The 27,978-nt window shown below is 43.3% G+C and overlaps 1 protein-coding gene across 2 annotated transcripts in view; it reads right to left on the bottom strand.

The window, feature by feature from the left end:
• Nucleotides 1-9,777: 9,777 nt before the first annotated feature.
• The window catches only part of TRIOBP (TRIO and F-actin binding protein), a 35,798-nt gene continuing 17,597 nt past the window's right edge, over nucleotides 9,778-27,978 (bottom strand). For both annotated transcript variants that reach the window (XM_066596405.1, XM_066596406.1), the window contains exons 7-14: nucleotides 26,463-26,561; nucleotides 24,616-24,763; nucleotides 23,049-23,163; nucleotides 21,761-21,920; nucleotides 17,998-18,111; nucleotides 15,627-15,713; nucleotides 12,421-12,584; nucleotides 9,778-11,908 (exon numbers count right to left, since the gene is read on the bottom strand). In XM_066596405.1, coding sequence (XP_066452502.1) covers nucleotides 12,423-12,584; nucleotides 15,627-15,713; nucleotides 17,998-18,111; nucleotides 21,761-21,920; nucleotides 23,049-23,163; nucleotides 24,616-24,763; nucleotides 26,463-26,561 — 885 coding nt within the window. In that variant the 3' untranslated portion in view covers nucleotides 9,778-11,908; nucleotides 12,421-12,422. The remainder of the gene's footprint in view (nucleotides 11,909-12,420; nucleotides 12,585-15,626; nucleotides 15,714-17,997; nucleotides 18,112-21,760; nucleotides 21,921-23,048; nucleotides 23,164-24,615; nucleotides 24,764-26,462; nucleotides 26,562-27,978) is intronic.

Genomic DNA, 27,978 nt, shown 5'->3' with positions numbered 1-27,978 from the left:
AATTTTTGGGCGATCCGTTTTTAGCATTAGAAAGCCCCATTGAAATTTGCGTTAAAAAAATGCAGTGATATCACGTTGAAAAACATGCAAGAAAAACGCAAGTGTGCAAGAGCCCTAAGGCCTTATTCAGATAACTACTTACTCACTTTCATCTGTGCACTGTCTATGTATTTCACGGACAGCACATGGCCCCTTTTAGCCTATGAGGCTTTTCCACACAAAGCAATGGTCCATGTACTGTCAGATGAGGGCTGTGCCCAAGATTTTCAGGCGCAACTCACAATATGGCCATCTGAATGGTTATCAGAGCCGGGAGCAGTACTCTGAGCTCCCGCCCCCTCTCTGCCTCCTCCCCACCCCCTGCACTATTTTCAATGAGGAGAGGCGGGATGGGGGCGGGGCTAATTACCAGAACTTAGCCTCCTCATTGCAGATAGTACAGAGGGGCGGAGAGGGGGTGGAGAGGAGGCAGAATGGGGGCAGGAGCTCCTCCCCCTGCATAGAGAGATGCCGTATATCGGCTGGGCGTGAAAACCCAGCCGATATACGGTCGTCTGAATGCGCCCTAAGGGAAAGGGTCAGTCTCTATTTAGCTGGCACCCTGTATAGGGTTATTTTAATGCCTTACCCAATCTCCTGCATAATCACCATAAATAAAAATAAAATTAAAAAGGTTATATCAATGATCGCAACAAATTTTTAAAATAAAAAAAAAACAGTCATTTTGTAAAAAGTCCACTTATTCACTGTAGTTTTATCTACAGCGTCTATACAGACCTAAGCATCTCAATAGCAACTGACTTCAAAGAAACCCTATATAGTTTAATGCTACAGTTAAATTAGTTGTCTGGTTGTAAGCTATTGATGGCCAATCCTCACGATCAGTCATTAATAGTGGATTTGCAGGGTTCTGTTACCCAAGCTTCCTGCCAATCAGATGTTTGCTGGACTGGAGCCCTGAACTGAATTCTGCAGGAAGCAGCTCTGTTCCTACTATAGGAGCCATACTTTGCATTGTAGGCCAACCTCCCATTGAAATGAATGGGAATTTTGCCGGCAATACCAAACCTGGCCACTACAGTAAGAATGGAGCTGTTTGCTTCCTGTAGAATTTAGCTCAATGTACAAGCATGCTGACTTGGCAAACAGCTGATCTGAAGGGGTGCCAAGTAACAAATCCCACTACTGATTACTACTTTAATCCACTACTGATGACTAATCCTAAGGATAGGTCATCCAGTTTACAACTCGACAACCCCTTTCATTTCAAAATATGTTTATTGAGATTTTTACAAAGAAAACCAATAAAGTGACATTCAAATTAACAAGCCTCGAAGTCTAATTAACATGTTCGTTTGGAAAAGTACTGGTGGCATTTACGATGGTCACTTCGGTTACCCAACAAGAGAACCGTGTGTGTGGGCAGCTGTATATAAGACAACCGTGTCTCCTCAAGTTCTGCCGCTTGGTTAAATATCGCTAGGCTTCAGAGTTTGGAGTTCATAGCCAAGTAACGGCGATACACCTAAATCTGGTTTATTAAACTATGTGCGTCACTTGTTGGATGTTGACTAGAGATGAGCGAACGTGCTCGGCCCCGCCCCTTTTTCGCCCGAGTACCGCGATTTTCGAGTACTTCCGTACTCGGGCGAAAAAATTCGGGGGGGCGCCGTGGCGGCGCGGGGGGTTGCAGCGGGGAGTGGGGGGGAGAGGGAGAGAGAGAGGGCTCCCCCCTGTTCCCCGCTGCTACCCCCCGCACCGCCGCGCCTCTCCCCGCCCCCCAAATCTTTACGCGCGAGTACAGAAGTACTCGCAAAGGGCGGTACTCGGGTGCGTAAGTACTCGTAACGAGTACGTTCGCTCATCTTTAAGGTTGACGCCTTAAAGGGGTTGTCTCGCGAAATCAAGTGGGGTTATATACTTCTGTATGGCCATATTAATGCACTTTGTAATATACATCGTGCATTAAATATGAGCCATACAGAAGTTATTCCACTTACCTGTTCCGTTGCTAGCGTCCTCGTCTCCATGGTTCCGTCTAAATTCGCTGGCAGCTTGCTTTTTTAGACGCGCTTGCGCAGTCCGGTCTTCTCCTTTCAGCACGAGCCGCTTCAGTGTGCTCCCCGCTACAGCTCTTCTGCGCATGCGCAGACGAGCGGTCACTGCTCGGGAGCGCGCTGGAGCGGCCATTCTGTACCATCCTCTGTTAGAGGAAGGTGCAGAGCCGCCCAGCCGAGAAGCCCAGCCCAGCAGAGAAGCCGCCCAGCCGTCCAGGTAAGTGATGGGCCGGGGGAACTGTCGCTGGGCCGGGGGGGCTGTCGCTAGGCCGGGGGAGGCTGTCGCTAGGCCGGGGGGGGCTGTCGCTAGGCCGGGGGAACTAGCGCTGGGCCGGGGGGGGGGCTGTCGCTAGGCCGGGGGAACTGTCGCTGGGCCGGGGGGGGCTGTTGCCTTCTGCCTGGCGGTGGGTGACTGGTCGGCCGTGTTCACTCCAGGGGTTCGGTCGGCGGCTGCGGGGCATCTGGTTGCCATGGAGACACAGCTGGTAGCGTCTCGGGAGCGCGCACGTTGGGCTACAGCAAGCGATGCGAAAAGAGCTGGCGGCCATCTTGGGAAAATGTTTATAAGTTGCTGGAACGGTAAGTAGAAACCAGCTAGGAAAGTCATTTACAGGGATAATTAGTAATGTATGTTTAATTAGGGGGACTGGGCAAAAAAAAAAATTCACTGCTTCCTCGAGACATCTCCTTTAAGGAATACGTAGGAGCCGGAGCAGTTCGGGGTGAGCTTCGGCTCCTAGGGGGTGTAGTGTAAAGGGGAAGAGCACACTTAACACTCAATCCCCTTCTTCATGCTAATATACAAAACAAAGATAGTCTTTTGCCCTCAGGATCACCTAAAGGCCCATTTACACGCAAATAATCTTAGCCGAGATGGGAATACCCACCTCTACGCTGCAGCTTGGATTACAGAATCCACCAAGCCGGCTGTTCTACGCTGTTCCTGTAACTTCCATTCACTTCTTGGGAAATTATGTGTCAAGGACTGGGGTCCAGGCAACTGGAAGACCCTATAACTACCCGCAACCCCTGTCCCTACCTACTTGCCACCCTAAGCTAAGCCCCAGGGCAGCGACTGGGCGACAGTCCCTAGGCTAGCTAAGGATGCAGGGCAGGAGTCAGACTTACAGACAAATACGGGTCACAAACAAAAACACAAGGCAGGTCAGGCAATCCGGGTTGGCAACGGGAGGAAACGCAGTACAAAAGGGTTAGGCGAAGGCGAAGGCATGTTCAGAGCAAGAGAGCCAAAGCAGGGAGTCAGAAACAGGTTTCATGCAGACCATAAAATCATTGTTGGTCTGCCGATTCACCAGCCTGTATAAACAGGCAGTCGTCTATCCATGAAAGACTGCCTGTTTACTGTGAATGGAGGCAGTCTGTCCGCCTCCATTCACCGAGTGGTAATCTTTTATCGTTGGGATGACTGTTAGGCGCTGGTCATCCCATGGAAAAGGGGCTTAAGACACCCAATGTACCACAGGCTTCTACTTTGAAGATGTACTCTCTCCAAAAACTATGTGGTATACAGCTATGTATGACTAAAGGCTTTTTCTTTATCTGGTATTGAGAGGCATACACTTCTCAGAACCACAAACTATTGTATATGTGCTGTGAACAATAGTCTGGGCTGCAGTCCTTCTCATCTCAGACGTTTATGGTATCCACAAACAGTCGTGGCTCCCTCCTCTCGGACCTGCCTCTCATGAACTGCCCCTCCACCTCAACAGTAATTTTTCAGACATGGAAGAAACTTCTGCAACCTATTTGCCACACGTGTGGCCAGTCACATGACTGTCATTCAAGAGTCAGTCAAGCTGTCCTACAGTATTTGAAGCCTTGTTTATGCTGGGTTTTTTTTTACCTTTCTCTGGATGAACATTAGGGGTGGGGGGTGAGGGGATAGGTCGCCAAAAAGACATATGCCATCCAGTTCAGCCCGACACACTATGTTACTATGGAGTCATTCAGGGGATCCGGTTGCATCATACACTGTAAGTTCCTATGGGCAGGGCTCTTTCTCCTGCTGAAACTTGTATTTGCAGTGGTACTCTATTCTTAATTGTGAATGTACTTTACGAGGTTCCCTCCCCCCATTGTTTTTTCCAGAGGAAGCATTATATATAGCACATTGTACATTCATGATGCAATTTTACATAGAGGCTGAAAACACCAAATACTTTCTGCTTTACTGACTGCATATATTTGCTGCAAGCCACCAACTCATTCAGGAAAGGATTATACAGTTAAGAAGGTCATCTACTGTTTACGATCTGTATTAATCAGGTGACTATAATACACTCACTGTCAAAAACATCAGGCACCTCGAAGAAGTTGTCGGAATGGAATGAAACTTTGTGTGATCGTAATGTTGATATAAGTGATTACAATATCAGAGCAAAAGGAGAATTTATTGTGGAGAACCGACCCTTTGTAGGGAGGATCTAGTACCCTGTTGTATCCAAGCTAGAGGCGGTACAAGATGCGATACGGACGAGCATGGAGGCTCTAGTACCCTGTTGTACCGCCTCTAGCTTGGATACAAGATGTGATACGGGGGCATAGAAGGCTCTAGTACCCTGCGGTACCACTTCTAGGTTGGATACAAGATGTGATAAGGGCAAACATGAAGGCACTAGTACCCCATTATACCACCTCTAGCTTGGATACAAGATGTGATACAGGCGGCACTGGAAGCTCTAGTACCCTGTTGTACTGCCTGTAGCTTGTATACAGATGTGATACGGGTGGTCACGGAAGCTCTAGTACCCTGTTGTATCCAAGCTAGAGGCAGTACAAGATGTGATACGGGGGCATAGAAGGCTCTAGAACCATGTTGTACTGCCTGTAGCTTGTATACAGGATGTGATATGGGCGGGCATGGAGGCTCTAGTACCCTGGTGGGCCCCTCTGCTTCCCTGCCTGCATCCAAGGTATTCAGGTTCTGTAGGGTATCAATGCTTGCTGTAATTAAGCTACCATGTCTTGTACACTTGTAGGCTGTCAAAGTCAGCTTCCAAGATGGTTTCATACATGTTCTACTAGTCATAGATCTGGTGACCAGGCAGACCACGGAAGTGTTACAATGTTGTGGGAACATTCCTGCGACACCCTTGTGTGTATGACAGTATTATCCTGCTGGAAAATGACTCCTGGAAGCCGTTATGAGAGTAACACCTGTGGCTGCAGGAGGTCCTGAACATAAATCGCTGAACTGTCATTGTCTCTCGTACTACTACTAGGGGGTGACCGACTGTCGTATGCGATCATCATCCCCCCTCCCTCCCAGACCATCACACCAGCAGGCATATATCTATATTACACTCCAGTTCAGCACTAACAACCAATCAATTTGAATCAGGGAACCCAAACAACCAATGAGGTTGAATCACACAAGCCAAACAACCTATGAGATTGCTGGAATTGTGAATCAGAACCAATGAGGTTGCTGGACTTGCTGCATAGTGCCAAACTGGGTGTAATATAGATATATGCCACCAGCAGTGGGGGCAGTGTATCACTCCACAGCAAAGACAGGATAGAGGTGCTCACCCCGAGGTCTCTAGACACGAACACAGCCATTGTCAGTGCCCAAACTAAACCTGGATTTGTGACCTAAAGCAACCTGGTTCCACTCCGTAGCAGTTTAGTTTTATCACTGACACCACTGCAAATGGAGGAGACGGTGGGTGTCAATGGCAGTACACGTAATGGGGTGCACCATAAGACCAAGTGTCCTTCAGCCAAGAGCCTGGAAATGGGTACTGTAGTTCAAGAATTTGTAAGAAGCTGAATGTCAAAAAAAAAAAAAAGTGTACATAGAAATACAAACTCCAATACAATATGAATACAATAGATAAAACCTTTATTAAAGCTGAGTGACAAGCATTTAACATTTGGGGATGGCGGATGTGGTACAGAGCTAAGTGTTGCCTTTCATGGCTATCCATCCTTGAATATCACAAGCCATAAAGGAAACCACCAACCCTTTACTAAGGCACAACAGTAATATCGCTGTTCAGTCTCCCAAGAGAAAAGCAATTAAGACATCTTATTCCTAATCCAGTGCAATCTTGGAAGGTGAAGACAAGGACCCAGTTGAGGAAGACAATAACACTTCCTGGCTGTTTCATAAGAGACAACATATAAAACTTCCAGGTATATAAAATATTACCATGTTTTTAGACCAATACGAAAAGTCAAAATCATGATTTACTTTTCAGGTTTGAGCTGTGTGGGTTTGATGCAGGACAACTCATTAATGGCCAACAGCGCTACTCCTCATTTGCTGAGCATCTTGTGTAGAACAGCAGTATCTAAAATAGTGTTTTATCCAGCAGAGGGGAGAAAAACAATAAAATATATATATTATACACATACAGACACCCCCTCAGCTGCAGTATCATGACCATGTCAGATCTAGATTGGATAAATGGTTTTATTTCAGCAGTTTTATTTCAAGCACCATCTTGGGCTGTGTTCATACATTGCTTGATTAAAAAAACATGCAGTTTTTAATATATGTAGGCATCTTTTTGATCCGGTTTTTATTTCCAGAAGAATTACAATAAAAACCCCATGTTGGAATGTAGCCCTACTCTGACTGTTCTTGCAAAAATACTTGATGGATTGTCCCTTTATTGTGTGGGACAATCCCCTAAGAGGACAGGAGATAACCATTTGATGAGTGGAGACCTGACCACCAGGATCCCCACCAATCACAAGAACATGGTCCCCGGATGATTGAGACTGATCACACATGTGCATCTCCACTTCATTCATTTCAAATAAATTGCTGGAGACAGCCAAGCACTTGAACTCTGCTATCTCTTGTAGTTCCATTGAAATGAATGGAGTGGCAGTGAGCATGCCGAACTGCTGCTATAATCATCCAGAAATCTTCAAGACCCCATGATCAGTGGGGGTCCTAGTGGTTGGACCTCCACAATGTTTAAAAGTCAAAGTTTAAAAAACAAAACAAAAAAAACCCCCAAAACAATAACCATCTTTGTTTAGAAGATACAGAACAAATCAGCCTCTCTGGTGATCTGTATTCCTGCATTTACTGCCTAGTAACAGCAAACGTTGGCAAGTAGGACATAACATGCTTGCCTGTAAGTGAGGTCACATGTGAAGCTCATGGTTTCCAATGGGTTCTTTCATATGAGAAATGTTTTGAAGCCTGAAAGAGCCCATTGGAAACCATGGGCTTCATATACATGCGTTCTGTGGCGATTATTTTATAGCCTGTGTGAACGAGGCCTTATTAATCCAACATCAGATTCCAGATTGTTAGATTAGATTATTCTTATTCAATTAGATCGCTTTTCTGTGACTGAAACAAGAGTTGGAATATTGGATGCCATATTAAAAGGAAATTAACTGTACTTGTTACCGATTGTAATTTGCATCAACAAGTAGAGTAGCAGACTAGTTTTGCATTACACCCAATACTGCTCATGTCCATCAAGTACTTGCTGTATACATTAAGTCCATTAGGTAGTCCAGTGTTATAAAAAGTAACAATACTCAGAATAACTTGATATAGATGTATATTCCACTTTGGTTTACAACTGTATTAAAAATGACAAAAAAAATATATATAGCTTAAGCCCCCTGCACACGGGCGGAAATTCTGTGGTGGGATTTCCCGCAGAATTTCCGCCCGTGCCCGCCTGCATAGAATTGCATTACAAAATGCAATCCTATGCACACAGCCACGATTTGTTCGCGTGAAAACACGCACGGAAAACAAACCGTGGCATGTTCTATTTCTGTGCGAGTCTTGCAGAGGCCCGCACAGAAATGTCAGTAGTAGTAGTGACGGGCCGGCTCCGCTCTGCGCATAGCAGAGACGGAAGATGCTGGGAGCGGGTAAGCCGCAGGTCTCTGCAGGGGCACGGGTCCGCATCCTGCTGCGAGAAGTCTCGGCCTTACAGCACTCAAACAAGAATGTTCACTCCTTCAAGTCTTAAGGCCTATTTACACGAGCCGATGATTGCTCAAACGACAGTTTGAGTGACAGCTTTGAGCGATGATTTTGCATAAACTTTTAAGTAGCTACTCAGCTACTTAAAGAGCAATTAAGTGTGCAAATGAAGCCTTAGCTGAATGCAGTTAATAGCCCGAGGGCTCTTATCTGCGCTCAGATCCTTTGTTCTTCAGCAGGAAACAATGCCATCAGCACTCCCAGTGGAGAACTGCTGATAAGGCTGAAGGACGATTTTTAGGTTGGACTGAATTTAACGATCAGCTAGCAGTGCATGAAAAGTGCACACGTTTAGACGCAACAATTATTGCTAAAACGATCGCCTTTTATCAATTTTTATAGCGATCATCCCTCCGTGTAAATGGGCTCTTACTTTCAGGTTGCAAACACAGATTAGTAATCTTAAACTGGGTTCACACAGTGCATAAGAATTACACTAGAACTGTCCTAAAAATTAGCTTGATGCATAACAGCACACGGATTTTATTGGCGTTTTTAGAGCTGCAGATCTCTTATGGCATTACAATGTTTAGAAAACTACAGTGAAAATCCCTAACACTTCCAGGACAGACAGGGCGTGCTGCCATTTGAAATCCCATAGCATGCCTAGAACGTGTGGATTCCAAGCATGGGTTTTCAGGCACGATCGTTTGTGGATCTTTTATGCTGAGTGAATGGGGTCTTGTTAAAACCCCGTATAGTAAATTGTAAAGTATCGGTATGGATGCCATAACGATTATTACAGAATGTGTGAATCCATCCTTAAGCAACATTAAAAAACATGAGAAAATGCAGGTTTGGTGTTTGATAACCTGTAAGATTTTTTTCAATCACACTTTCCATGGACACTACAGGGCCTTTAATCCTATGATCTTAAAGAGGTTGTCCAGTTGTAAACTATTCATGGCCTATCCCTAGGATAGGCCATCAATAGTAGATCAGTGAGTGCCTGTCACCTGGGACCCTTCCCTCCTTTACCAATCAGCTGCTTGCCAGGCCAATACGCTCCTATACTGAGCAAATTTCTGCAAGACAGCTCTGTTCCCACTGCTGTGGTGAGGTTTGGTATTGCAGGCCAAATTCTCATTGAAATAAATGGGAACTTCACACTTTACAAGCCTGTCCACTGCAGAGCTGTCTACTTTCTGCAGAAATCAAGTGCATGAGTGTACTGACCTGGCAAATAGCTGATTGGCAGGAGTTCTGGACAGTGAACCCCCACGAATCGTCTATTGATGACCTATCCTTAGTGTTAACATAGGGTCTCCCACCATTAGCTGTAATGGTATATAACTAGAATATGCCATGGCTTCCTAATTGGTGGGTGTCCAACTGCAATCCTTAGAATGAAAGATTAGTTCAGCTGAATGAAGGGAAAGAAGCTCCTTTACCTATTTTTCCCTGGCGTTCCAACCCATCAGCTGTGCAGGGAATTGTAGCACAGTTTTTGTACTTAAAACAGAGCAGAGTTGCTGTTCCCTGCAGCCAGAAGACAAAAGCCTTGATATGCAGTAAAAATATAAAAAGGAACTTCTTACCGTCATTATTCTGTGTTCCCAGAGGGGGGGGGGGGGGGGGTCGCCATTAGCGAGTATGCTCGCTCATCTCTAAGGGCAAATACTAGAGCGAGTAGCTGTCCGCTCGCGAGAAAAGATTTGAGTACCGGCAGGGGAGAGCGGTGTGTTGCGGGGGAGAGGGAGATCTCCCCCCATCCCCCCTCCCCAGCCCCACACCCCGCCAGCACCCAAATCTTTTTTCATGAGCGGGCAGGTACTCGCTAAGGACAACACTTGCTCGAATATTTGCCCTTAGCGAGTATGCTCGCTCATCTCTAGCCGTCATGCCAGATACCATCACTTCTTATAAGACCTCTTTCACACAGCAGTATCTGCTCAGTATTTTGCAAGCCAAAATCAGGAGTGGGTCCAAAGTACAAAAGAGGGTCAAATCTCTCCATTATACCTTCTCTCTGTAGGTTCCATTCTTGGTTATGGCTTACAAATACGGACCAGTATACTGCCGCCCGAACGTGTAATGATCAAAATGATTCCAGTATTATGTTGTGTATAGTATTGGCAGTCTCTCAATGTCTGACATCTCTAAGAGACTATAACTGGGCAGCATAAAAACAGGTGGCCTGGAAAATGAAAGCTGCAAGCTGACTACTATCCAAGAGCAATATCATGCCCATTCTTTTGTACTTCTATTCTGTGCCTATGGAGAGCGGGCCTATAAGTAAACAATGATGCAGGATCCAGAATCCACATTGCAATTGTTTAATAAATTGGCAGTCCTATCCTTATAGATTTACTAGGAACAATCTGGCACAAAACAGACAGCTCTAATATTCCTGCAACTTAATTTAAAGGGGTTGTCTAGTTATTGTAAGAAATTTTAATGACCGTGCACAGCAGCTAAAGTAACAAATCCAGTGGTGCTTACCTGTCCTCAGCCCCAGTGATCCAGTGCTGCAGCCTCTTTGCTGTGACACAGACACCAAGTGACCACTACAGCCAATCAGAGGCTGCGGCATCGCCGCCAGCTCACCTGGTATCAGCGCTCACATCCATGATGGCAGGAGTTTGGAGCAGTGACACTGCAGTCTGATTGGCTGTCACATGGTGCACATTTCACAACACCAGGAGGACCTCGGGGTTGCAGTGTTGGATCACTGGGCCAGAATTCAGGTACAGCTGGATCTGTTATTTTAGTAGCTGTGCACCTGTCATTAAGATTTCTTATAGTAACTGGGCAGCCCCTCTAAAGGCTGGGAGCACCATTGTGCAGAGGAAAATTAGAAAGGGACACAGCACTAAACCAGCATAGGGTTCTCTTTATTCTTACTATCGTGGGAGTCCCACAAGTCAGACCACCGTCAATCATATCCTAGCAATATGCCATCACCTTAATAAGATGGGAATACCCTGTAACAACTGAGTTAGAAGTGGAGAAAAATAGGAGGCACTATATGACAAATAGAAATGTTATAACAAGTTTGAAAACTCAAACTGCTGATGGATGCCCTAACTGCTGGCGAGTTCACAATACATCGGGGCCATCGGCGATGCTGAAATAGTGAACCACATGTCAAGGAATTGGGGGGGGGGGGGGGGAGCAAATACCTTTTGAAGAACAAATGATTATTTCATGCCAACTGCCCATGAACTTGTCTATAGCTGTGCATGTCTTGTCCACTGTGCCCATCAATGCAAATCATGCATCAATCCTTCACATTGCTGACCCATATATCTAGCACTGGAGTTCACCTTTCCAAAATGATAGTGTTCCCAAATAGAAACTAGTAGAAGTCCGCACACATACTGTTCACATCCTGACATTCAGCAACACATAGCTCCCAGCTTTACAATGCACACCTGTACAAAGCCCTTCCCTATATAAAGTATTATACACATCTATTCTTTTAGTCCCTGTGATGTAAAACCGCTTTCCACATGGTACAAGCCTGCTACAGTAGCTTACTGGCAGTGTTCACATTTAGCCCACTTACAGTATCCCGGCTCAACCTTCCCATCACCGCTCCCAGCACGTGTGCCCTCCCCGCTCACAATCCATATAGGTGATATTTAAATAGTCAATTCCCCATACGTAACAGTAAAAGGTAGGATATGGTACAATGCTCCAGACCTGTGGACACCTCAATTTGAGCTACATGACCTTGTGCCACCGGCTGTGAAACATGGAATAATCCCTATTTATAATAGAACAATAAAGAGTTGTATAACTTTCTGTGATTCACATATAAAACAGAGCAGTTGTGTGGCGCGAGGTGGAGACTTTGGGGGTCACATTGTCGGCGTGTGTGCGAGATCCATCTCCGTGAGAACAGAGGCAGTGCATTAACCTGCATTAAAGATAAAATATACACCAGTCAGTGGGATTATATTTAATGAAGCACAAGGTAACATATGCTGTGTATATACTTAGACCTATAGAGGAGTAACCATAGAGAGAGGCTTAGGAGGCAGTTGCAATGAGGCCCAGAATGGAGGGGGGCCAGGCAGTCTTTTTGCCACATAAGAGCCCAGTATTATAAAAGGCATGCAATGATTGGGAAGCCAGAAATCTATTTACCATTGGACCTTAAGAGCTTTCACATTATAGTCCTGCACACACACCTATAGCATGGCTTAGGCTATCTTTACAATGCGTTTGCAGTGTGCACTTGGTTTATGTGTGGAGCTTACACTGAACGGATCAACAATGGCCCACTGAACTGACAAGGGCCAAAACGGAGTCCTTTTAGAAACCCCCATTTTTTTTTTCAGTATGGAACCTAAAAGTATTCAATAAAAGATATAAGCCTCCGACGAAGTGCGAGCACCATAAACACAACAGTAAACATGCACATCTCACCGTTACTCTCCTATGCTGTTGCGCATCGCAGCCTCTTCCCGTAGAGCGGCCATAGCAAGTCGCAAGTGTTCCTTTAACTGATCGATCTCACGCTCGGACCGCGATTTGATGTTATTAAGCTCTACATAAATATCTTTGTATTTTTCAGATGCATACCGTTTATCCTAAAACAGGGTGAAAATGGAAGATTTTAAAATTTGCTCAACATACTTTATAGAAAAAGAAAAAAAAAGGAACTGGGGACATATTTAAATGAGGAATGTGTCCCCCCAAAAACATTAAATTGTGCGGTGAATCATAAGTTAAGGCCTCTTTAGACGGAACGATTATCATTCAAACGAGCGAAAGATAATCGTTCAGTCTAGATGCAGCCAACGTCCGAATGACAGTCATTCACTTTTCGTTCATCATTCATTTTATGCAGATATAAAAATAATCGTTGGCTCATTCACTTATCATTCAGTCATTCTCGGTCACTTTTACAGTGAGTGTGAATGACTAAAGGGTTTCTTGCTTGAACGAGCCAACAATGTATCTGCCTGTATGAACAGACTGCACAAGTGAACGCTGATGTCATTCGCTCGCTCAAATGATACTTGTTTGGTGTAAATGGACTTTAACAGCAATAGCCAGAGTGATAATCAGATTTACATGGAGATCTTAGCATTTTCTTCTGCTCCGTTGCTGGTGCCATTTTTTAAAAAGTGGCAGGAGTGAGAGGAGCCATAATGGCTATAAGTTTTGCATGAATTTCTCAGAAAAAAAACAAAACACCAGATTTCTGATTTACTAATCTATGGCTAATTTTAAATGAAACCCCTTTTAATGAATCCTCTTTAATACACGCACTGTAAGAAAATCACAAACTTATCTTGCCTTTCCTAAATGGTGAAAAAAAAAATCTGTTAAAAAAGAGGGGAGACACTAAAGCTGGTCATACACGTGGGGTGACATTTGTCTGAACCAAACGATATGTGTTTGGTCTTGTGTATGTGTGTCCTTTTTAAGGCCCCTATACACAAGACAATATTATCCAGAACACACCAATTTTGGTAGGACCGAATGACTATCACATGTCTATGGGGACCTCTCAACTCCTGCAGATAATGACGGAGCACATAGAATTCCAACACCCCATTTTTCTGTTCTTTCCCTGGAGAGAAGTCACTATCAGAGCTGTCTGGATGCAGATTTCCCAACTAAAATCCATGCCGCTCATGTGTATGGGGAAGTCTGGAGAAAGTGATATCGGCTGAACAGACGTTTGGTTAAAAGCTATTGCGGGCGTATGGACTCTTCTACTGGCCAATGATGGCAGATGCAAAGATAGGGGTCCTTTTAGACAAGCAGATCATACACCAGCAGATACATCGCTAACTCATTCAAATGAGAATCGTTCAGTCTTTCACACTTGCTGTATAAGCGACTGAGAATGACTGAATGATTGCTGTTTAAAATGGGAATCATCCGTGAACAAGCCAAGCATCGTTTTTATGCCTGAACGAAAAGTGAATTCTCATTCAGTCGTTGGCTTGTGCTTAGACCGAACGATTCTCATTCCCTTTTCCTTGCTTGAATGATAATGACTAAAAACGCCTTAAAACACACCACATATATCCTGTAAGAACAAAACAATTAGGCAGAACGAAAAGTGCCCCTCTAATAAGGAGTCTCCTCCCATTTTACAACTTCCACCTTACGTGCATTATATTGGCGGACATGTGTGCGCCATCTATTTCTTTTTACTGCATCCTTAGCAGTGGCAGAAATCCCTGCTGGTAGGCAGGATTTGTAATTGCACGTTTCTTCTGTGCTTGTTAGAAAAGAAAGTGAGCAGAAACAGCGGCAGATCCTCAGCTTGTCTAACAGGCAGAGAAAAACCGGGACATAAACAATAAGGGACATCTGCGCCAGGCATATAAAAGCACTTTACAGCATGGAGAGACACAGGACTGAGAGTCGGTGGTGATGCTGCCCACCCACAAGGCCCAGGTGTAGCCATGGTGCTGGTGGGTTGACAAGACACAAGAAAAAAAAATGTAATGTTTGCCCAGAGACAAGTTTGAAACAATTTAGGGCCAGTTCACAAGAGCGTATGAGTAAAAAGTTTCATATATAACGCAGCATTTTGCTGCTGTGTGAGCCGGCGATGACCAGGCATATCTATGTGTAGGGCAGTGATTTTGCATTGCGCATGCCAACGTATCTCACGCACACCATCATGCACAGTCTGACTTGTTTCTTTTTTCTTATTTCCCGCTCTGTCACTTAGCGATGTTACATATAAACACCGTTCATACACACTGTATTTGCATATGTACAGCGTTTATTACATGCCCATAGAGAATAATAGAGCTCTATTGCGCATAATATGGGGTGAAATGGGACATGCTGACTAACTATAGGGCCATTTACATAGGAAGATCACACAAAATTCGTTCAAACGAATAAAAATGTGCAGTAATCGTTAAATGCAAAAACAGTTTACTTTTGGTTATCACTCACTTTCGACCAGCATAAAAATCATAGCTGAATCGCTGAGTTAGAATGTGAAGTGCTGAGCAAGAAGCCAGCGGTGATCTGCCTATCTAAACGCAGGAGCGCTAACAACTTGAGGTGACGTCAGCACTCCTGCAGTCGTTGCCCGGTGTAAACCCAGCATAAATTGCATTTTTGCTATTGACTCCCATTATAAGGCAAGGATGGCACAGTATACTTTTTCGGTTGATGTCCTTGTATTAGAAAGTGTAGATGACTGGATAATCTGATAAGATAGGTGTATAGCAGATGTTCCCTTATTAGATTCTTAAAAAATGGATTGTGCCAAGATATACACAACTCCTTTGAGAATATGGGATCAGCAGATTACACCAAATCTTGTTCTTGACATTCCTGGCAAACAACTGCTTTTGCTGGGAAAACCATGCCTGCTGAAAGCAAATGTAGTATTAAAGGGGTGGCCACTCACATGAACGACTGTCCTGTAAAAACAGGATGGCGGAAGGTCCACCAGGATGGGAGCCACTCTCACGGAGCAGCTCTCGGTTTTGGAACTCAGAGGGGGGTCCTGAGCAAGGGATCCTGGCTCTATGAGGTTTATATTACCCAAGAGGGAATATGAGAAGAGGGTGCCATCTTGCGCACAAGAAACACACAACGTAAAGGGGTTGTCCATTTATTATTGATTTGAAAGTGTGAAGTCTTACCTTCTGCATGTTTTGGAGATCCTCACGCAGACAAGAGATTTCTTTCCTTAAATACTGCAACTCATTTTCTTTCACTCGCAGTAAAACCTAAAAATATGAAAATAACTTGGATTAGAAATACAAAACATGGAAAATCAGAAAGTAGAATTATCACTAGTTTTAGACATAACTACTTTCTAGTGTGTTGTAGGGTTATATCAGGAATGGCAGCATCCAGTCTAATGCTCAGGATTTTACAGCAGTGTATTTCGGAAAAGCTGCATGGTTCAAGAACTAGAATTCTTGTTATGCATACTGAGAAGTGTTGATGTACTTGTCTGTCTTTTTACAACCGAAACGTGTGACAGAAAGTGTTAATGGAAGTTATTTTTAAAATGTTGTAGGCTGGGAACACAATACAGAGAAGATCAACTTTAGCAAAATGATATTTGCATCAACAGAAACCTACTACATGGAAAAACATAACTTGTAGCATAGAAAACAATTGGATGCATTTCTAGGAACATTCCTCACAAATGGTTTCTTTAACCCATTCAACACAGCCATTTTTGGGTCTGGGGGACACAGCGATTTTTCTGTCACTTTTTCCGAGAACCATTACTTGTCATTTTTTTCATTAAACAGATGTTTAAGGGCTTGTCATCTGCAGGAGGTTTTGTTATTGGCACAATTTTGGGATCCATATAATCCCTTGAAAAATACATTTTATTTTCTTTTATGGGGGACTTGGGAAAAAAATTGCAATTCTGCAATTTTTGGATTTTGTTTTTATGGCGTTCACCATGTGGTATAAATTATGTCTTTACATCAATACCAAATTATAACTTTTTTTTCTACAGCTTACATTAGCATTTGTGTCCTCCTATTCTGAGAGCAGCAACCTTTTTTCCTCTATGAATGTAGCTGTGAGAGGGCTTGTTTTTGTGGGATGAGGGTTTTTACTTTAGTAATATTTTGGTGTACATAACACTTAGATCACTTTTTTTTCCCAGGGAGAGGGGTGGGAAGAGCAAAGGAAAATAAAACTGCAATTCTATAGTTTTTTTTTTGCTCACCATGCTGGTTAAATAACTCCTGCAGGGTGCATTTAATTTATTTTTAACACAGCTCACAAACCTGGGGCTCATTTTTAGGTCCCTGGGTGCCATGAAAACCCATTAGCACACTGTGAGAGGAGGGAGGCCAGTATACTGGCAGAGAGAGCCCCCTTCCTCTGTCTAATTACTTAGATGCTGCAGTTGCTATTGTCTACAGCATCTAAGGTGTTAACTCAAATTCCAGCGGTTGTGGCCAGAACCCAACTGTACTGCTGCTGGTGAAAAAGTGGCAGTACCTGTATAAAATCAGTCAATTGCATAGTTTGCGATAAATATATGCATTATTATAAATGTGTTAAAAAGGAAAAAAATTGGAATCTTTAAGACTTGGATATTCTATTTACTTCAAAATTTGTTTACATAACTAAAAGGAGGAATCATTTTTGGTGAGCAACATGTGCTGGTGGGCACAAAACATATTTGTATATTCTACACTGTGGTCCTGGTTACATTCATAAGATGCAGCGCTCGCCTCCGAAGTCTTCACTTGTCAGCACACTCCTTCACCTGGTCCCCCAGCATCCTGTGCTGAGTGTAACGCCGCTGGTCAGGTATGCAGACATGCCATCACCCGACCAGCGGCGCTGCGCTCAGCACAAGCTGAAGGAGAAGCTGACAGCCAAAGACTTCGGAGGTGAGCGCTATGTCTTCTGAAATCAGTTGCAGGTACACAGCTGATTCCGAATCAGAATCCGCACCAAAGTTTTGGATGTGGAAATGCTGTGGAATGTCCGCTGCAGACACTCCACAGAATCTCTGCTGCATGTAAACATACCCTTAGACTTCTTTCACACTGTCTCCTTGATATATCCCTGCTATTCATCGTCTATGTAAGAAACTGCACAGGTATAGGAAGCAGGACAGAACCACAGGAGTCAATGTGAGAGACAAAGATCTTTTTAGTCTCCGTTTCACCACTTGGTAGTTTCCTTCCCCATCAGTTTACACTGGGTAGAAAAAGCATGGAGCACAACAGTTTTCTATCCAGTGTAATAGACTGATAGGAAAGAAAACTATGAAATACAGACCAAAGAGGTCTCCATCTCACATACTGGCCTCTTCTGTGATATCCTGGACCTGTTCCTATGCAGTTTACTGCAGACAAAATAGTCATCAGGGATGGAACAAACACTGGATCAAAAAGCACATTGTGAAAAAAGGGGTTACATAAACTAAGCATGGCACATATATACAGAAATTCCCTTTTTACATTCTCATTAGTCCCTTGAACCCCACCCCCTTCTAAAAAAAAAAAAAAAAATTCTCCAATCCACCTCCAGTTCAGCACTGTTTTTCTCTCCAGCTTGTAGCCGGCCATCACTTGGCCCATTACCAGCCATGAAGGTCCGCAATTTTGCAATTTCTTCTGAGAGTCGGTTGTTTAATTCCTAGAACCAAAAAAAAGTGATTTTAAAGAAAATGTCTCATTTACCTTACTGCAGGAGATTATTTGCAAAACAAAAAGGCTCTAAAAACATTTACTTCATTATCCATCATGTACTTTACAATATCAGATGACTGCTTACTAACAACTGCTTAAGGCCATTTTACATGAGATGAGTGTCGGGCAAACTATGTCCAAAACTCGAACCCCGCATGTACTCACTCCGCTGCTGTTACACAGGAGCAAGCATCGCTCACAGAGCAGCCAGCAGGGAGCTGGGGCGACTGAAGAGTTCTCTCCATGCTCTCTATTCGCTGTAAGCAGTGGCCGTTCAGTTTTCAGCTCGAGTCCCAACACATGACAGCACATCTATTGCTTTGCAATGCCCTAAACCAATGTGGGAATCCAGTCGCAATCACAGCTGAACGGTGAAGTATCGCTGGAAACACTTATTTAAATTTAATTGGGAACGCTTTTGTAATTTGCCAATTGATTATGGAAATCTAATGCTAATTTACTGACATAAGAGTAGAAAATCTGCAGAGACTGAACATTCATTTGGGTGACTGCTTTAAGGCCCATTTACATGGAGCAATGATCGCTCAAAAAAAATATAAAAGTAGCCAATAAGTAGAAATGAGCAAGCGCGCTCTTCTCGAGTAACTGCTTACAGGTCTGAGCATGCTCGGGGGGACGGCAGTGGGAGGAGAGTGAGACAGATCTCTCGCTCTCCCCCCGCCGAGCACGCTTGGACCAGTAAGCAGTTAATCAAGAAGAGTGATGCTCACTCGAGTAACTGCTGTATCCGAGTGTGCTCGCTCATACCAAGCAATCGTTTAAGGGATCATCGTTGAGTCTAAACGCGCGCCCATCGTGCACTTTTTGTGCACTGCTAGCTGATCATTAAATTCAGTCCAACCTAAAAATCGTCATTTGGCCTTATCAGTTTTGCACGGGTAGTACTGATAGCATTTTTTCCCGCTGGAGAACAAAAGATCTGAAAACAGATAAGAGCCCTCGGGCTATTAACCGCATTCAGCTAAAGGCTTCATTTGCACACTAAATGGCTCCTGAGTAGCTTAGTTAATAGTTTATGCAAAATGATCGCTCAAAGCTGTCACTCAAACTGTCCTTTGAGCGATCATCTCTCTGTGTAAATGGGCCTTTAGTTAGTTTTAGTATTGGCTGCAGCTTGTGTGTTAATTACAAAACTGGCAAAATTACCATTTCCTTAAGTAAATTGCAAGATGTTAATTGCAGAATTTTTCTTTTCAAAAGCTGCTCACCATGCTGTACTAACATAGAAGACAACATACTAACCCAGTCGCTCCCAGACAGGGAGAGGTTTGTTGTCTTATGTTGCAAGTGCATGGAGAAAAGAGAATTGTTCCTAAATAACCTCTTGTAGGCCCACAGGAACATTTTCTTCATATTTGCATTGCATGCAGAAAGTCTTAACTCATCTTACAAAAAGCAATGCCTTATAGGGTTACCTCCGTGAAAAAATATTTTTTTCAATAGCACCATTTCAGGTTACATATAGCTTATAAACTTTTATTAGCTCCTTCTTTGGGGAAAATAGCAAAAAAAACAAACGATAGATAGATAGCATTTTAATCAGTTAATGACTAACTAGTTTGGTACTTGGTCACATGGCATTGATTAGTTGTATTTTCTAATTGCATCATCTTGGTATATATAAATTTTTTTGGGGGGGTAGGAGAGGAAATTCTGTAAATTTTATGCATTGGTGTTCACCGTATAGTATAACAGACACTGACAAGTGAGGACGTGGGCACAACTCCTAAGCCTGAAGCGTAATACTATGGCTCACAATATATGTGAACCGTAACATACTATAATGTCACAGACAGAGAAGGGGATTACATTTTGTGCATTCACTGTGCAGCATAACTACTGTGTAATTTTTATTTTATAGATCTGTATGATTACAGGGATGCAGCATATAAAGCCAGTGGCACACTAGCCGTAAATGCAAGAGGTGCCAGACTCACATCAGAAAGCGCACAGACAACAGCCCATGTACTGTCAGATATACACAGACAGCACATTTATTGGCATGCCCCATTTCTAATCTGTGAAATGGAAAGAAAGAGGACAGGCCATGAATTTTGTTCACGCAGACCTATCAGTTTGTGTGAAAAATGTTCCATGTAAATAGCCTTATAGGCTATATTACAAGGTCAGCACACAGCCCAGGTCTGGATTGGGACTAAATAGCAGCTATAACACACAAACAACACATACAATATACAACACATTGCACGGCAAATCGAACTATGCAATGTGTATTGCGGCAGGTTTTTCTATATTCCCTTAACTTATTAAGAAGGCAGCCTAGCTTGGTACGTAAGGACAACGATTTCTCCCCCCCCCCCGGAGAATGACTGATAAAACTGCTAAAATCAAGTGAGCTTGATTTTAACGAGCAGCGAAAAGGACCCAAAATGTGGGTGCCCCGCGCCAATTTACACGCACCGATTATCGCTAAAACGATCGCCGATGAGCGAAGTTTTAGCTATAATCGTCCAGTCTAAATAGGCCTTTAGACTGCAGTATATATATATACAGTGATATGTAGAAGCTGCAGTAGACAAACTGTGCAAGAGTTTTAATTAAACCCGATTGCAAAAATGATTCTCAACCCAAAAGGTGTCCATAGCCTTCAAACATAAAATCTTAGCAGGAAAGCCCAAAATAAAAGTTCTCTCTAAAAACAGCTTCCCTGTGGCCACATGCTCTTTGAGCTTAGTTATTAGCTGCAGCAGTAGGTTTAACCCCATAATGACGCAGCCCTTTTTTTTCCTCCCCCATTTTAATTTTTACCTACCCCTTTAAAAAAAAAAAAATATCGCGTCTCCTTTATTTATCCATCAACGTAGCTTTATAAGGGCTTGTTTTTTGCGGGACGAGTTGTATTTTTGAATGGTACTATTTAATATACCATATAATGTACTAAAAAACTTTTTAAAAAGTTCTAAGTGGAGTAAAATGAAAAAAAAAAAAAAAGCTACATTCTACCATCTTTCATTGTGTCTTGTTTCTACAGTGCACACACACTGCAACAAAAATTACATCATAACTTTTATCTATGGGTTAGTTCGATTACTACAATACCAAACTTTGTAAAGTTTTTGTCTTTGCTGTAATACTTTTATTTTTTAATTTTTTTTCTGACTACATCTTCTTCGCACAAGAACTTTGATTTTTCCCACGGGCATGGCTTGATAGGCAGTCTGCTAAGACAGCCCTGGGGTCTTTCAGAAGGCCCCCCCGCTGCCATGATGCCCGCACGGCTCCCTGCGAGTTCATCAGATTTAAATGCCACTGTCAGAATTGACAGCGGCATTTAAAAGGGTTAATAGCACTGATCAGCCACACATCTGATTGCAGCTATTGCTGCCTGCGATCTCTCTTCATACATACCGCAACCCCGTAACTGTACGTCCTATAGCGGTAAAAAGTTAAGGAGGGTCACAGGTTGACTGAAGCCTGTAATCTGTATATCACCAGCAACATGTCAGAAGTCCTGATTGGTGGGTGTTCGAGTCCTGACTAGATGGACCATATGGTCTTTTTCGGCCATCAATCTTCTGTGATTCTAAAACTCCTTTAATGACTGTAACACTTGCCTGATTCTGTCTCAGCAGTTCCTTTACTTCCTGCTGGTATCTTTGCAGTTCCCTCTCCCGCTCAGTTGCAGCCTGGTTCAAGGCTCCAATCTCTAAGCACTTCTGTGAGTAACGTTCTGACAAAGTCTGCAGCTCCCGTCTTAGAGCTTCCATATCAGATCTGCCGGAAAAGAAATCAGAAGCAAAATCTGAACAACCTATAGGACATGATAAAACACTTAAAGCATACTAAACAAGCATTAAGGAGGAGCTAGCATGTTCATCCGAGTACTGGAATGCCAAAAATATATTTTTCGAAAAGGGAGAAAAAAAAAAGGCAAGGACAGTAAATAGGTGTTGTAATTTATGGATTGGGGTATAAAGGCTGTGGTTAAGGCTAGTTTCACACAAGAATACATATTCATTTCTTTGCCTTGTTATAACTGAATGTTCTTGCAGGACCGCGTGTTTAATGACTTGTATGGATAGCATCATAGATCCCCATGATGCTATCAGTTCTGATTAGACCTGTGTTCAGGCTGAGACATTCAGTTTTAACACAGACACAGAAAGGGGTTTCCATTATGCTCATTTGAAACTAGCTTGAACCCCTTAAGGACCAAGCGCAATAAATATATAAAAGGGCATTAAAACCACCACATGGGTAAGATCCCTAAAAAGAGTCTGGTCCTTAAGGTACAAAACAGCCTGGTCCTTAAGGGGTTAAGCACATTTACTGGTTAAAAAGTAGTCTTGTGTGAATCTCTATTTCTTGAAATTCCTTTGAATATTGGAGCAGTAGTGATGACTTGTACCACATCTTCTCTGGCTGAGCTTGTGCCCCAGGGGTCACCTCACTGCATGTTGGCCAGCTTGTTACAAAGTTTGCATTCCTAGCATTCTCTTCCTCCCGGGTCAGTAAAGGTCACGTCCTTGTACTGTAGCGTTCACCGACTAGGAAGGAATGCTAACCTATTTCAGAGTCAGCTCGCATGAGCAGTCTCTGAAGTGGTTCGGCACTCCCCCCTGCTGGCCTGTGAGCTGTGATGTAACGTACATTGGCTGGCAGGAAGAAGACTGCCAAGCAATGTACGTAACCTCACAGAAAGGAGAGGAATCAGACAGCTGGAGGTGAAGTGACCCTCCTGGACTGCATGAGACAGGAGAAGATCTGGTAAGGACGGGGGAGGAATAGGCAAGTATAGAATTTTTCTTTTTTAATGACAGAACCCCTTTAATAACATCCTCCTCATAAGGACTTTTTGGAACACAAGGTTGAAAAAGTTGGGTGTGGTGGGGAGATGCATACTGGTGCTGCCGCCGATGCATCTCATTTGCCGAGGATCCACCGTGTTGGAATGTCCGAGCCTTCTCCACTTCTCTTTGAAGCTCTTCCTTATGTGCAGCCCGAATGGCTTCAATCACTGTGAAAAAGCAAAAGGAAGAGGAAAATAAAAAAAAACAAAAAAAAAAAAACAGTAAATCTGTAGAAGTAAACATTACAACTGCAGAACTTAAAAATTAGCAGCACGCTCAAAAATTATCAGTCCTGAGAGTTAGTGTTGCCGCTGTCAGAACACAAATACGAAAACTTAAAAAAAATTTTTTTTTATATATATTATATAATATACATATATATACACACACATATACATACACACACTCTAAGGTGTGCAGAAGTATAGTATAAACACACACGAATAGACTGCATGTTAATAAAATGCAATGAAAATATAACAGCTATAATCTGATGGGCTGAGGACATATGTAGCCTTTACATAAATCTACATGTTGTGCTGTATTTAAATAAATGACTAAAAACAAAAAGACAATAAGGCGGGGCTTACACAGGCGGAATGGATTCCGCATGTGAGAAACCCACAGCAGATTCCAGCTGTGAGCCGAGTCAGTGACCCTGCATACTTATATTTATTGTAATGCGGATGACCGCAGTGGCTTGCCGTCTGCCATGCACAGTACAGTTTTTCTTCTTCAAGATTTGTATTTACCGTGCTGTCGACTTCAATGGAGGACGTTCGCATGGAATCCGTGGTTAAAAAAAAAAAAAAAAAAAAAAAGAAGAAGAGCATGCTGCGACTTTTTCTCTGTTCGCGGAATACGCAGTTCATATCTATGAGCTTGAGTGAACTAGCATTAGTACATGCTTCTTAATGCCCGAGTTTTAACACAGATTTCACATGCAGATACCATTCGCAGATTCCGCAATTGGGATTCGCCCGTGTGAGCCCGGCAAATGTATCAAGAAAAATCGTAGTAGCGGCACTACGGTCTTATATCAGCGTAGCCAGAGTGGAGTTATTCTGATAGGAAGGTGTTAACCACTTAAGGATTCCCCCCCTTCCCCAATCTCTTCATCAGTATGATAAAATGTCATAGCATTGCATCATATCGCGATCTGACAGGCATCGCCTTATAGGCACTCTGCAATGTCAGCCCAGGGGCCTTTCAGAAGGCCCACGGCTGCCATGACAACTGCACGGTAACCCATGATCTCAATGTGGGAGGCCTGTACGGGACCTCCGAACATCGGTCGGAGCATTTAAAGGGTTAACAGCTCTGATGAGTGGCATTGCTTATTGCAGTTGTTGCGGGCGGGGATGTCAGCTGTAAGAAATAGCTGACACCCGCATTGCATGGAGCGGGATTGACCCGCGATCTCCCTACAAACACATCCTGAACCTGCAGGACATAAAACTGTATGTCCTGTAGCGTTAAGGGGTTACAAGACAGGGCCTCTCTGAAATGTTACCATTTCAGATTAATCTGCGTGGCATTATTAGAGATCCTAATTTTTAAAGCCTGCAATAAAATAAAATGTACATAGCTTCCATCCAACTAAGGTGGTCCCCCCTTACCAGATGCCGTAGCTGCAGCTTCCTCGGCCAACAGCTGGTCCTTCTCCTGTCGCAGTCTCTGGATCTCCCATTCATGGTGTCTCTGGAGTTCAGACAGAAGCTGTTTGTGAGAGTTCTCCATTTGAGAAAGACTGTGTTCACACGCCTCCTGTAATGTAGAATAAGACAAGAAAGTGGAACGTGCTTACGGCAACGTATGAGAACCTCACCACTAACAAGGCAGCAGGTTGCAGTTATATGTGATGCTCGTATATTAACCCTTTGCAATCCAATTTCGGTTTCAGGGTTTCCTAGGGGGTTTTCTCTTTCTGCCATTATACAATGGTGCTATCTGCAGGCTAGAGCCAGTACTGCGGTATGCGACATGCTGAAGAGGTCCCCTGACAACAAAACGGCCAGTAATATACAGTAAGAATACCCTGCCGGACGTCTTCGGACATCGGAGCTGTACAGCCTTCAATCAGAATGTCTGAAGATGTCACAGTGGATTGGAAAGGGTTAAATGGGTTCTAAACTCATGTCAGTAATGGAGGTTTGGATTCTGGTGGCCATAATTAAGTCCAGGGACAGGTCTATCAATGATCTGTAATTGTGTTTGTTTCATTTATGGGTTTTATGATAGAGAGTCACAAAGCAGTACAAAAGCTTGCCCACAGTAGCTGCTGGTGAACTACTGCTACACGCTGGGGGACATTCATAAAACCTTTTGCTAAAAACGCTGCAAATTTTTTTTGCAAAAATTGCCACTTTTAGGATTTATGCACTGTCCTCACCACTTTTGAACAAAGTGGGTGGATCTTGGAGCACACATGGCTGCCCCCCTATAAAAAGCATAATTTACTACAGAAACTGGTGTAGATAACGCCAGATAATACACCAGGTCAGACCTGGTGAACATTTCTTTGTAGGTGCACAAAGGTGCTGAGATGCACTTAATATATGTACATACACTCAATGTATTAGGCACATCGTTCAATGGTGGAAATACTAAGATTGGCGTTTGAAGTGACTCAATCAATTTCCTCCATATGCCACAAGGTGGTGCTGTATTCACTGAGAATCTGTGCAGCATGGCTGATGGAAAGAAATACTTATTTTTGAAGAATGAAAGGTACATCGTTATTGAAGCTCTTCTCTGACAACGCCAGAATAGTCCCAGAAAACATTCTCAGTCATCAGTTATGATTATTATGGCTGTCATTTTTTGATGCAAGCTGTCTGTCAGCTCTTATCTTTTCTCTTAGGTGTGGTGAAGAAAACTCTTCTACTAGACTCTACTTGTCAGAATGACTTGAGTGTTAAGATAGTATCTCCACATCTACATATACACCGTGGGGCTCATTTATCAAAAGAAATGTACCAGAAAAGTTACAAGCGCTAAGTTAATGAACTACCTGTGTTCTGTAATTGCTATGACAATTTGTTATAGACTTGCCAAAAATAAAGCTGTGCATTTCACCAGGCACAAAGTGGTGCAAGGAAGACCAGATATTGATGACTATTAGAGATGAGCGAGCGTACTCGGTTCGGGTGTTTTTGGACCCGAGCACCGCTTTTTCCGAGTAACTGACTACTCGGACGAAAAGGTTCGGGGGGGGGGGGGGGGGGGGGGGGGGAGAGAGAGAGAGCTCCCCCCTGTTGCCCACTGCTACCACCCGCTCCACTCCGTCCGAGTAGTCTGTTACTCGGAAAAAGCGGTGCTCAGGTCCAAAAACACCTGAACCGAGTACGCTCGCTCATCTCTAATGACTATCCTGGCGTCATTAATATCAGAGTCTCAGAAAACTCCTTTAAGAGAAATCGCATTCTTATAAAATACACTATAACATGTTCTATGAGTGACTTACCTGGGATATATAACCATGGGGTAAAGTCGCCTCGCCTCCTCCTTTCTGAACCTCTATTTCCTTCTTTGCCTTCTCCAACTGCATCTTTAAACTGTGTATCTAAATTTGAGTAATACATAGAGTTATTCCACTAAACCTCTTCAACTATTGGGAAGTAAAAGTAAAGCTGCCTACATGAATGCCACGGTTCTGCTCGGCCAGGTTTACACCCTCTGATGGGCAGAGTAGTAGTAGACCATTTACGCCAACATTTTATTGATCCATTACAAGCCAATGGCTTCAATACAATCTTATCAGCTGATTTATGACCAAAGCAAAAGATACAATTTATTTAGCTCATTAATCAGCTCAGAAGAGAAGAGAGAAGGGCTGCAGACGGATCTGCTGTGACACTCAATGACAGATCTGCTACTGACAGTCCTTCTGCAGGCTGCGACATACAGCATTATAAAAGCAGCTGCCATGGGAACCCGCGGCCCATCGCAATGTTAATTGCATATGGGCTGTAGGTCAGACGACCTCCATTGACTTTAATCCGCAGCAAAATTGAGCATGCTGCAATTCGTATCCGCGAATGCCCGTGAAAAAGCTATTTTACATGCCTTTCAATGCCTGCCTTTTGCTGCAGATCCTTTGTGTGCATGTGGATTCCACAATAGGATTCCACCCATATGAGACCGCCTTAAAGGTTTAATTTATTCTTTTATAATAGAATTACAAAAACTACAGAAAAAAACCATAACAGAAAATAGAAAGCGCCAGAGGGTAACAGTGCAAAATTTTGAATTAAATTCCATCATAAAAATCATTTTTAGCCCAAATTTCTGCATTTGAATTGCAAAAAAAGGGGTTAATAGCCTTTAAAGATAACAGAATAAGTCAGAATATCTAAAATAGCAAAAAAATAAGCAACTTATATATAATAAACATATATATTTTGCCTTGTGTTTATAACATGCTAAAACATTTCCACATCTGAAACAAATACATAAGTTAATAACACAATCAGACTTCTGAATTCCCCTGCAAGGTCCATTCAAGGCCTCCTGTACATGGTAGGGTTTGCATTGCGAAATCCAGAGCGGGATTCCACAGCAAATCAAAGCTATAGTATGCTATGAGAAAATGCAATTTCCTGCCCACAAGCAGAAAAAGATTGCAATTTTCCGCTTGCGGGGGAGAAATAGCAGCATGCTGTGATTTTGCACAGGCTGCCCACAGCCAGCTTCCATTGAAGTCAATGGAAGCAGTCCGTCTCGCAGCCATTCTTCAATCATCATTGCAGAATGGCCGCAGGAGTCGCGTTATCGCAATAGAGACAGCTCAGCATCCTCTCAACTATGCATGACCTCACGTAAGCTGGAGTCACCGGTCGGTCACCGCATCAAACTCTGATATGCGAATCCCCCATTCAGGGAGCGACCCACCCGTATGCAGGCGGCCAAAGTATGGCTTTGAAATCAGGATGTAAACGGTTTTTTGTTTGGCCAAAAACAAGAAAGTATTTGTAGCCTGG

Source organism: Eleutherodactylus coqui, chromosome 3 (assembly GCF_035609145.1).
Source record: "Eleutherodactylus coqui strain aEleCoq1 chromosome 3, aEleCoq1.hap1, whole genome shotgun sequence".
NCBI classification, from domain to species: domain Eukaryota; kingdom Metazoa; phylum Chordata; class Amphibia; order Anura; family Eleutherodactylidae; genus Eleutherodactylus; species Eleutherodactylus coqui.
This window is presented reverse-complemented; position numbering and strand designations above follow the sequence as displayed.